Source organism: Leguminivora glycinivorella, chromosome 6 (genome assembly GCF_023078275.1).
Source record: "Leguminivora glycinivorella isolate SPB_JAAS2020 chromosome 6, LegGlyc_1.1, whole genome shotgun sequence".
NCBI lineage: Eukaryota > Metazoa > Arthropoda > Insecta > Lepidoptera > Tortricidae > Leguminivora > Leguminivora glycinivorella.
The window spans coordinates 8,951,472-8,964,131 of NC_062976.1; the positions used below are offsets into that span (position 1 = coordinate 8,951,472).

Genomic DNA, 12,660 nt, shown 5'->3' on the forward strand with positions numbered 1-12,660 from the left:
TATTATAATTAAAAATTATAAAATGCTTTACGGGTGTTAACTTAATTAACTAACTAATTTTGTTATATTGGATATGTCAGTATCCAATCTATACCATATCTATGCTTAATATTATATGTATAATAAATAAATAGTTCAAATACCAAAAGCTTGTCCATGGAAAATTGTATCTTTCGGAAAATACCTATGATTAAAAATTATAGTGACGCAATGTATGTAACTGGTACACAATTATGAACTGTTGTATTACCCGTAAGCACATCTCGGACACTGGCGATCATTATATGAAAGAGGCGCGTTCCTAACACACATTCTAAGCTCGTGTAGGTGAACGCGTACCAAGGTTGTATGAGAGAAATGACAGGTCGACTGTTCGCGTTTTTGACAGGCGGTAACTGTGAGGTAACCGAGAGGGGGTGGGCGGCACTTTCAGCGGGGAGCAGGAGTGGCCATACTGTACGATAGTACTCTTTATTATACTGTGCCGTAAGTGTCGTTTTATCAACTTCTGTTACGTAAAATGGTAATGTACATGTACTTCAAACAAGGAAAATATAATGACAATATTTTGCGTTATCACACAACAAATTCATCACGGGTATATGAGTAATCGAGTGTTCCAGACGCGCTTAATTTAGTTCGCCCTTGAGTTGTCAAAATATCATTTGGAAAATGACAAATTACAGGTTTCCTGACGTTGTAACGTAGATTAGTGTAAGATTAAGTACCACCGTGTGAACGTTAGTCTAATACAAATATAATGAGATAAAACGAGTAGGAAAACTTGTACATTTTCACAACTAGCCAAAATCCTGACTTTATTTTATTTCGAATTTCGATATAAATTGTATGTACAACTACATAAAATTTATATCGAATCGTTTGTAGTTAAATTAACGTATATTATTTAGTACCCTCACATGTATTAGTTTACATTTTTATCGATGTACGAATGAATAGGTACCTTTCATAATATAATCGAAAAGCAAGTTACTCTTTTACGATTTGGTTACTAGGGACAGTAGGGACCCAAAATATCTGGCTATTCAGGGGCAGTACGTTAAATAGCTCTATAAAATTGAAGATTGGTGGCAAATAACTGCTTCTTGTTTAAGAAGCAAGAAGAAAGAAAACGTCATGACCGTGATAAGATTTACAATTTAATATTCGCGGTTGGAAAAGTTTTAAGTTCAGCTGAAAATCACCATAATAATTTGGAATACAGAACTAATACCATGTCATTGCGCATTGGAACCGGCTTAAAGTAGAGAGCTACGAGAATATAAAAACAACTACTTGTCAGTAGAAAATGGCAAATCAAACGATTTTTTTTATGGTAAGTCTATTTTAGTCTATTCTACAATTTTCAACCCCCGACGCAAAAACGACGGGGTGTTATAAGTTTGACGTGTCTGTCTGTCTGTGCGTTTGTGTGTGTGCCTGTCTGTGGCATCGTAGCTCCCGAACGGATTAACCGATTTAGATTTAGTTTTTTTTGTTTGAAAGCTGAATTAGGCAGAAGTGTTCTTAGCCATGCTTCATGAAAATCGATGTCGCGATAAAGGTTTTTTCAAAATTTTAATTTTGTGCTTAGGTTATTAAATTTGCCCTTTCTTCTGACAAGGTTGCTGCGTCATAAGTGATCACTTTTTACTAAAGCCCCGTAGTGAACTGTAGAATGTCGTGCAGGGTCGCCTTGGTCGCGTGCGGGACGGGGGCCGATTGAATTAGATAGACAATAGCAAGTCATCAATCACACTAGTATTGTCGATCCGATCGAGTGGATTTGTAATTGGACCGATTTAATATACTTCCATGTTTTTTGTGGAGGAGATTTATGATTTGTGTCTATTTCAGGTACGATCGATAATGTTACAAAGCTTTATGATTTTTAGTTAGAAAAGAGCAGAGAAAGCGCGATTGAGGAATTGAGATGGATATATAATATGCCACGTAAGAAAATGATGACCAAGAAAATTGCTTAAGGTGGCCACGAACCTTTGTTTTCGATATAGCTCTTCAAAAATTGTATCGTCGGTGATTTTGCGTTGAATCGGTTTAAAGAAAAAGTTGAAACAGTAGCGTGAACTCGTCCGGCACAGTACGATTTCGTAATAAACGTCAATTTGGAATCTCGAACCGAAATAAAAGAACGTGTCGAACTGTGCTGCAAACAAGCAAGGGCCGGTGAAAAGCTGTCAGCGGGGCTTGACAAACAGCTGAAGAGCGCCGGGCGGCGCACTACATTAGTGGGCGAGATCAGAGGCCGGCGGGCCTCGCCCGCAGCTAGCCTTTGTGGAAAGATTCCTAAAGCGTGCGAGACCACTTTGATGTCGGCCCCGGCAGGTAATTTGGAAAAACGTTATTTAATTAACTTTCGACAAGTCGGTGTAATCGTATTACAAAGCCGCCGGGTGAACCTGAACGGTCAAGTCTTTGAGCCGAGGGGCGTGCGCCCGAACTTGATTTTTACGCCAAACAAACGCGGCATAAAGGCGCTGTCATTTTCAGGTGCTTTCCAATTAACATCGGGCCTTTGACCATCGCCCGCACAAAGTAATAACAACTAGCGCCTTTGTAATTATAGTTAACTCTGTACCGAAGGCTCGGTGCTTAGGGGGACACGGTAATTGAAACGCGCTTTCAACAGACATTTATGGCCAACTTATAATTACCCAGCTTCCCTACTTACACTAGGGAAACAATATTACTTTTTGCTAATTTGAAAGCGAAAGTACTTCCTTGGATGTAGAAAGAATTGATGGTCCAAACTAACAGGAAAGATATTGATGCGAACAAGCTTTATAAAAGTCTCTCGAGGGCAGATCATGTAAGATACATAGTTTGTCTGTTTAGTACTTGTTGTTACTTCTAATGGTTTTCAACTCGCGAGAAGTCATGTACTCACAAGTAATTTCTGTATTAATAACTCGAGAGAGCATAATGATGTTTCATTAAAAGTTCCGACATTAAAACCTCGTCTAAGTTACAGGAGCATGTCATGTTTACAGGTTTTCAATTCGAGGCTTCATTAGCAAGGCTGGACAATAGTTGTATGAGTTGTCGAATAAAGTTCAGCGGTGTTTAAACTTCGGGATCGGTCGGCGGTGAATTTGAGAGAGCGCCGTAAGCAAAGCGTCGCCCGCGGCCCTCGGACCATGGTCGCGTAGATAATTAACTCTATGAACAATCCCTTTAAACAACTTGCATGCAATTAGAAAGCTTTGCGCTAATAAATATTATTAGGAGCGTTTGAGGCGAACTCTACGGGCAATATGTTTCAGTTTCACACAACGAGATTGGTGACGCCGAATTTAATGAGAGCTCGGTTTATAAGGCAGTATATTACGGTGTCCGAGGCCCCGTTCCGCCCGAGCGACTCGCTCATATAAACAAAGCCAGTCTTTGTGCGGTGTTCATTGAACAGCTTAATTGCATTTCTTCGCCACTTCTCTCTGCGGTGGCCGTGCGTCTCATAATCGAATTAGTACTTTAAAATTCCAATTTTCAAAATGAAAATTGCTTTCGCCGTTTGTGCTGGTGCGGTTCATCACTCGGTAATTTGGTGTGTAATTGCCGAGTAATCAACTCGAGTAATATGCTTATGCTTAGCTAGTATGCGGCCAAGCAGACAAATTACATTTGTCTTTTTGAAACGAACTTTTTGTATTTGAGGATTCTTTAGATAATTTAACGACGATAAATCCATGATTTAATTTATCAACGATAAATCCATTGACGAAAAAAACAACAAAAACGGTTTAACAGTAAAATTCAGTCATATGTTTTAATTTTAAACAGTTTTTGTTGTTTTGTAAGATCTTGGGACAAGATCTAAAACTTTACTCAACTATTATTTCTAACATTTAAGCTATTGCAAACTAAATGAATAACGTACTGTAATAATATAAATCAAATCAAGGCAACATATATATATCAACCATGCAATGTACAGCCGGTCTAGCCGAAATGACAATCGTTGACGCTAGACGCCGATCGAAACGCAGTCTGTCTCTGTCGCGCCAATACGGAAGAGCGATAGAGATAACTAGCTACGATAACGATATTCGTAAACGTTTCTGCATTTGACTACGTACCCAGGTAATCCCTAGCAAAGCAAATGGTTCGAGAGGCCGGGCTTACGGCGCTCGCTTATGACTCGTGAATTTTTAAACCAAGAACATGCACTTCAGCCGAATGTGTTAGCTGGGTTATTGGACTGTGATGCTGCTCATTATTTTTGAGTCTGTGCTTGACTTTGAACAGTCTACAGACAGTTTGATAAAAATATGTTGAGTGTCTCGATGTTCCTTTCCTGGAACTGAACTAAATAGGACTAATGTGTTTCAGTATTTTGAACTCGAAGTCACCGAAAGATGACGCAGCGTATTTTTTTAAATCATTCTGATTTGTTCTCTGTTTCACAATTGTATGAATTGTCACCTGACAATGACAACCCGCCGTAGTTTGGTGATATGGTTTGGTCATATTTTCTGACGTTCCCGTTAAATCGAGTCGGACACAAGTCTACATAAGTTAATAAATTATTTTGTTAGCGTCGCCTGTGTAAGGGTTAAGTAAACAACACAATTTCATAAAATTTTTGTCGTTTAAAATATAATTTGCACTCATCAAAATCGCTACCAAATAAATAACTAACGTTCTTACTTATCGAAATGAAACTTTCAGCATGGTCAATTCTTAGATTTTCTTCCTTAATCAAAGTTTAAAAGACATAAATAACAGTGCCTCACTTAAGAGATTAATCATAAATACGATCTTAATGAAACCGCCATCAAATTACGCTAGCGTGCCAAGGAATGCTAAGCCAAAGTGCAACTCCGCGAAACCCAGTCACGCTCGCCTCGACGATAATTACCGTATAATTAATTGATTAATTAAAGGATTTCCTAATAAACGACAAGCCAGTGTTAATAACATAAAGGTCGAACGCCCACACTTGAGCCGTGGAAGGTAAACATGTTGTTAGACCTGGGGTCTACCAAGCCGTTCAGTTTAGGTCGAGAGAAAGGGACACAGTTATACCAGTTATTATAGCTCCGTCCCTCTCTCATTCTAAACTGAACACCTTTTAGTACTTCATGGTAGCCCCCGGTTCGTTGAAGGGGTTTAAACAGTAGGATAATTTAATATCCTATTAGTAGCGAGCTACTGTAATTCTAATTATAATTTTGCTTGTTATTTTTTGTAGCTTTGAATAAACTCGTACATTTACTCACTACGATTACTTATTAGAGCTAGAGCTATAAATACCGCATTATCATATTTTTTATTAAATCTTTATGATTTTATAGTGTAAACCTATGTAAAAAAACTATTGAAGTTCGCAGAGAATAAAACAAATGGTGACTATATGAGGCTGTGATTGGCCGTTAGAGAGGATTGAGGAGACGATATATATGCGCGGTGCGTGCGTTTAAGATGGTAGTTACTACAAACGGATGGTCACTATATCATGTCATTGATAAAGATATCAGCCGGCCGAACAGATACTTATACAAATCCGACGACGACAGCCCACGCTCCGTGGCGATCGAAACGCGAATGGCAATATCGAATGACAGACAGACACAAAGTGTTTCGTTGACTGTGACGAAGAAAAGTGTGACGTACCTCCTCAGAGGCCCTGTACGAATGACTGGTTACTATTATAAAATACAGGTGTGACGTCCCATATAACCATAATCGGTCGCCGTTCCTACGCAAATCCTCCTATTTTGTGTACACACAGGTCTTCGGGTCTCAATGCTTAGTCGCAGTACGGTCGACGTTTAGTCGCGGCGACCCAAATGGGGACGATTGGTAACAGGCACAAATGGTCACAGAAGTGACAGAAGTGTGCACTACGTGTGCACACATTGTTACCGTTTGGCGACTACTTTCCCAAAATCATTCGTTCATTTCATTCTTTTCAAATGGCGACTGTCAGAGACGTCAAAGTAAAAAAGAAATAAAATCATTTGACATTAAAATGTAATGGCGTAAGAATTTGTTAAAGATAAATATTGTTTGCATTTGTAATATAATGTGGGCTAATTACCATGGCCAATTAAATTGCTCGAGTGATTTCATAAAATAAGTCTAAATTTATCAACGCGCCATCAATTTACCTCAGTTTAACCAGTAATAATATTAAGACTACTCGGTGTTTGCGTGTTATGTATATTGATTGGTGAAGTTTTAGTGCTCCGGTGCATATACTATACTGAAATAATAAAAATAATGCCTAGAAAACCAATAAAGTTGTTAAAATATGGATTAAGACGGTAATATTCCATGTAAAAAACAGTCGCCAAACGGTCACCAAACGGTCGACAAACGGTCGCAAAATGGTCGCAGCGTACACGCGTGACCGAAAGTAGTGAATATTTATTATATTTTCAAAATGGATTCTTGTATTAATTTTTTCCAGGTATTCTCAAACTTTATAAACAATTAAATATGCCGTCGTACTCAGTTGCCCTCACTAAAGAAGATTAAAAAAAAATTGTAACGTGCGTACCAAGCTGCTGGGTTGTAAAGGATCGGGGATCATATTATTATGGTCTTCTATAGAGCAACTAGTATTTTGCGGCATTTCACAATTGACACTTGTTGAAGTATACTTCAACAAGTCGTCATTAATATTACTATCAACATTAATTTCAGCGATCTGTACTTCTTTTGTCAAGACTTTTGTATAGATAAGTGTCTACAAATTTATAATGTTAAAGAGACATAAATAAAACGTAGTAGAGTAAATAATGTGTTTTTTTTGTAACCCAAACAAAATACTTGTAGATACGAGTGCGGAAAAGAGGAAAATCGATACGAGTAGCGACAAATTAATACACGAACGAAGGGAGTGTTTTAAATCGACACGAGTTGTGAATGTCCTTTTCGCACGTGTATCGTACGACGATTTTCAGTACCTACATCTAAGCTAAGAGTTTCGACCAGACAAGAAATGAATCATTGCTTGATTTGCTCGCACTACTGCGTTAAAAAAAGCAGCATCTGTACTGAAAAAAACTATCATTGCGCAACAGAAATTCTATTAATATCACAGTAAATACTCTATTTCATTTGATTCCTACTTTTATTGTGTAAAGCAACACTACACTTCATTTTTATCAATAAGAATTAAAAATTATATATTTAATACATTAAGTAACTATAAAGTGCTTATAACTATTTGTATTATCATTCCGCACTTTTCTTAACTTTCGCACATTTCTATAAAATGTCGAAGAGTGCTTAAACGGTCGTCGTCGTTTATTATTATTTAATTCGCTCATATTGAAATGATTCAAAGCAACCAGTCCACAACTTCACAAGACAGTTTGAGAAACCGTCGTATTTCAGATTGTCATTTGCGGATACAGTGGTTTAGGAGCAGTTCGGTAATCAGACCTACACTTGTGTGTACAAATTCTGTCAATGTCACTGTCAGAAACCGTTCTGACAGTGACAATGACAGCCACAAATTCGTCCACATGTTGTTACCGTTATGTGTGCAAACGTCGACTAATAAAGTGTCGTTAAAAGTCATTCTGACAGTGACATTGACAGCCACAAATTCGTACACATTTTGTTACCGTAACGAGTGCACACGACGACTACATTTTGTTATTGTATCAATACGGTCGCATTGTTTGCACGACGTTACCACGCGTTATGTCACATTTGACAGTTAGTTACTGATTTGAAGATTTTGCGACTGAAATGGTTGTATGGGGTACCTCCTCATAGTCCCTGTGCGAGTGTTGCGGCGCGCGCGGCGGCGCAGGCGCGGCTCATTCGCGCGAGCGGCGCGGGCGGCCCACCTTGCCCTTGCGCACCGGCGCGCCGGGCGTCGCCGCGTTCGCGCTCTTCATCAGCTTCTGCCAATCCTGCTCGCACACTAGTGAGCCCGCGAGCATGTAATACCTGACGAAAAAAATATAATTTTAAATTCTGCTATATATATGAAAGATCGAGTATCGGTCCTCGAGAAACATTGTAACAACTGATCGTTCAGCCATTCATTTTGATATGTTCAGGAGAGTATTTTGCTCTGCCGAATTTCGTTCTGATGTCGGTGTACTTTTGAGTTGGTCTGACGAAAAATCATTTGTCCTTCAAAATACAACTTTAAAAAAATTTAACAATGCTACTACGTATTTAAGTGATCTCTAAATGTATAGTGCCACTATGTTTCTCATGGAGCAATTTATTAGACTAAGTTGAGATTCTCTACACGTTTCAAACCCAATGCAAGGTTGCCTGGGATCCTGAAGGTGGTAATCCGGTTTATTATCTTATCATCGGCAATATGTGTAGATTTGTTGAAATAATAGATTTGCAGTGTTTTGTTGCCAAGGCTGTGTGTCTGATATCTAGTCATTAATTGTTAATAACATAAGCTTCGCCACAACATTGTGTGTCAGTCTAGCTAGAGAGTCATGGAGGTAAACTGCGTGGTCAGGGTAATTATATGATTAAGTGATAATTATAGTATTACACACAATGTTTTTCATCACGCTCGCAATGTAAAAAATATGTAAATAGATGTAAAAAAGTTATGTACGGTTCAAGAAATTTCATTATTCCCTTGGGAGAACGATTTTTCTATAACTCACGGTCCGCCTGCGTGCAATAGCACATTTAAAGTGCGGGTGTGATGAAAAAACAATTAACTATCGCTCTGCAGCCTCTGCATGAGGTGTGAACCGCACTTTGAACACGCGAAGTGCTTTATGGGGAAGACATAAAGCTACTGTTAGGGCATATTAGTTCGCATGACGTATCCGCTCGCACTTCGGAGACGATTGTATCCAAATATCAGTCGGATGGATAAGTACAGAAGAAGCAACGATCTATCGCCCTGCATGAAGTGTGAACCATTTCGAGTACGCGAACCACTTTACGTGGAAGACATCGACTCTGCGTTCATATGACGCGTGGGATTAATAATTAGCAAAGAAGATCGAGTATTATAGAGAGTTACTGCCAAAGTAAAAGGTGTAATCACAGTGCATAGACTGCCATCTCTAGACGCAGGCTTAAAACTTTTGAACCTCAGTTTTGAAAATTTGGCCCATATTCTTAGTTTGATATGTGTAAAAATGTCAAATATTAATATTAGCGCCATCTAGCCGAGCGACCCCCAAAGGTGTATCGCGCCATCTAGGTCACCGTATCTTTTTCTGTATGGTTTTGAGGCACGTTTTTTTCTTAGACTTTATCTGTCTATACGGAGTTACATATCGTCACTACTTTAAAAAATCTCGTATCTCACGCTGTTCCTCAAAGTTAAAACGCAGTTAGTCTATATGCATTCCATACATACTTACTACAATTTTCTTTTCATTGACAGACGGAGATACAAGTTTTTTTAAAAGTAGTAACGTAGCTGGGGAGTTTATTGCAAAACCTTAAATTTTTTGACCAAAGCATGAAACTTGGCACAGTTGTTCCTTGTTCCTTATATCAAAATAAGCCGATTAAGATCGGGAGCCTTTTAAATCATAAATCATAAATCATAAATCATTTATTTGCGTGAATAGGGTCAGATTACAGGTGTTACATAATACAATGTTCTCCTTATTCAACCGTCCACAAACAGCATGCAAATATTGTTCTTAAACTAAGTATTCACTACAATACCTAAGTATTATTTTATATGATACATTATGTCAGATAGTCTTTGAGTGAGTAAAACATTTTATTTAATAACCATTCATGCAAGGCTTGCTTAAATTTATTAAATGGCAAACATTTGATGTCAGATGGCAAGTTATTATATATTTCCACGCACATTGCGGTACAATTTTTATTAAAAATAGCAGTTCTCTTTTGGGTTCCCGCTACCAGTCTTTCACCATTTCTCGTATTTCTAGGGTATATTTCACTAGCAGTAACAAATAATTCAGGATGTTGTTTTACAAACTTGGCAATTTCAAAAATATACAAGCAAGGTAATGGCAGAACTTTCAGCTTAAGAAACATCGGTTTACATGATTCGAGTGGTGCGATACCACAGATTGCACGAATACATTTTTTTTGACATCGCAATGCTCTTATGATATCTATTCCATTGCCCCATATCATGAGTCCATATCTGAGAATTGATTCGACATACCCGTAATATGCAGCCATGGTGGTTTTGTAATCAGTTGTTCTACGCAATCTATTGAGGACAAAAACAAATCTATTCAATCTTGTGCATACAGTTCCAATATGTTCATTCCAATTTAGCTTATTATCTAAATGTATTCCCAAAAATTTAATTATGTCACGTTCTTGCAATAAATGCCCATTATAATTAATTATTATTGATTGACTAGATTGATTAAAGCGTAAATAAGTGGTTTTATCTAAATTAACTTGAAGATTGTTTCCTTCAACCCACTTTACTACAGAATCTATTGCACTGTTTATGTCAAATTCGTGGTTTAAATGATTTTCTGACTGATTACTAGATATTATAATTGATATGTCGTCGGCGAATAAGATGCATTTATGTTGTAAACTATCAGGAAGGTCGTTTACATATAATAAAAAGAGCAGAGGCCCAAGGACACTTCCCTGAGGCACTCCATAGTTATTATTCTGATACTCAGAAGTAAATAATTCCGTTACGTTATTTTTGTTTATTTTTTTTATTTCTACACACTGGGTTCTGTTTTCTAAGTACGACCTTATCCAATCCAGAGCAAGCCCTCTGATACCATAATGTTCCAATTTTTTTAGCAGTACCTTGTGTGATACAAAGTCGAACGCCTTCGACATATCAAAAAATAGAGCAGTAGTTGGCTTCTTATCATTACAACTATGTGTTATCTCATGAACCAGATTAAAAGCTGCAAGTGTGGTTGACTTATGTTTTTGGAAGCCATGTTGATCTTTAGTAATAACATTAAATTTATTTATAAAGCTTATCAGTCTTTTGTACATAGCTTTCTCAAAATCTTTGAAAAGATAGGCACAAGAGTGATCGGCCGGTAATTTCTCAGATCGTTTCTATCGCCTTTCTTATACAACGGTTTTACTATTGACTTCTTTAGGTTATCAGGGAATATACCAGAAAGTAATGAAAAGTTAATTAAATACGTTAATACGGAGACAATTTCAAGTTTACATTTTTTAACAACCGCGGTAGTAATGCCATCATAACCCTCGGCATTGGTTTTATTTAACGAGGCGATAAGATTTAAAACCTCATGTTCTTCGAATGGCATTAGATAAATTGAGTTAGGTACTTTTCGGTTTTCCATCAAAGATACATTAAGTGGATTATTAAGTTTGTTCGTTGTTTCTATAAAATGGTTGTTAAATATAGTTGCTATACTAGATGGATTCGTAACATTAAAACCATTATGTTCAATGCTATCTATGTACTGATTATTACTGGGTTTGCCCGCTTGATCTTTTATTACGTCCCAGGACGCTTTACAAATATTTTTACTATTAATCACATATTTCCTATTCGTAGCTTTCTGTGCACTTATTATACACTTTCTTAAAAGACGTGAATATGATATGTATTTATTTTTACTTTCGGCTGTCTTTTGCGCCTTGCCTTCGGGAGCCTCCCCCCTGGGGCCCGGGAGGGGGGGTCAAAGTACCGCTTCACCCGGCTTGGTTTGAAAAATTCTAACTTACCCCGTTTAGTTAATAGGTCATGTTTGGTATCGTTTTCGAGTAAATAAATAACGTAGAATTCGTTTTTAGTACTAAAATTATAATTTAATGGTAAATAAAATAAAAAAAAAATAAAAAATTTGAAATTTTCATCCATGATTTACAAATTCAGGTCATCATAAATGACAAACTGTTTGCTTTTTCTATAAATAAAAAATATGACATGATAGCCTATTTAATATAAATTATAAAAAATATAACTTTTATCCACCTTTACTAACGTTAAGTTCCACAAAAAAATTACTTTAAGACGCGCGGCGTCGGGACGCCGCGAGCGTAATTTTAAAATGCCTTTATTTTAGAAACTCTATTAGACCCCGTTTAGCTATTAGGTCATGTTTGATATCGTTTTCGAGTAAATCAATAACGTAGAATTCATTTTGGTACTAAAATTATAATTTAATGGTAAGTAAAATTAAAAAAAAATTAAAAAATTTGAAATTTTCATCCATGATTTACAAATTCAAGTCATCATAAATGACAAACTGTTTGCTTTTTCTATAAATAAAAAATATGATATGAAAGCCTATTTAATATAGATTATAAAAAATATAACTTTTATCCACCTTCACAAACGTTAAGTTCCACAAAAAAATTACTTTAAGACGCGCGGCGTCGGGACGCCACGAGCGTAATTTTAAAATACCTCTATTTTAAAAACTCTATTAGACCTGGTTTAGCTATTAGGTCATGTTTGATATAGTTTTCGAGTAAATTAATAACAAAGAATTTATTTTTGGTACTACAATTATAATTTAATGGTAAATAAATTAAAAAAAAATATTCATCTATGATTTGCAAACTCAAGTCAACAAAAATGTCAACTGTTTGCTTTTCTTTAAATAAAAAATATGATGTAAAAGCCTATGCGTATGTCACCAAACACCCAGACAAGTTTGGTGGAAACTTCCTTCACGAACTGCTTGGTGTCTGATGACCATGGTCCAAATGTTTCAAATGCAATTGCCGCAAATA

General features: G+C 36.9%; 1 protein-coding gene across 3 annotated transcripts in view; it reads right to left on the reverse strand.

Annotated features, from left to right (window-relative positions):
• LOC125226885 (LIM domain transcription factor LMO4) overlaps positions 1–12,660 on the reverse strand; it is a 311,552-nt gene that overhangs the window by 51,859 nt on the left and 247,033 nt on the right. For all 3 annotated transcript variants that reach the window (XM_048131045.1, XM_048131044.1, XM_048131046.1), the window contains exon 4: positions 7,743–7,929. In XM_048131045.1, the coding sequence (XP_047987002.1) occupies positions 7,797–7,929 (133 nt within the window). In that variant the 3' untranslated portion in view covers positions 7,743–7,796. The remainder of the gene's footprint in view (positions 1–7,742; positions 7,930–12,660) is intronic.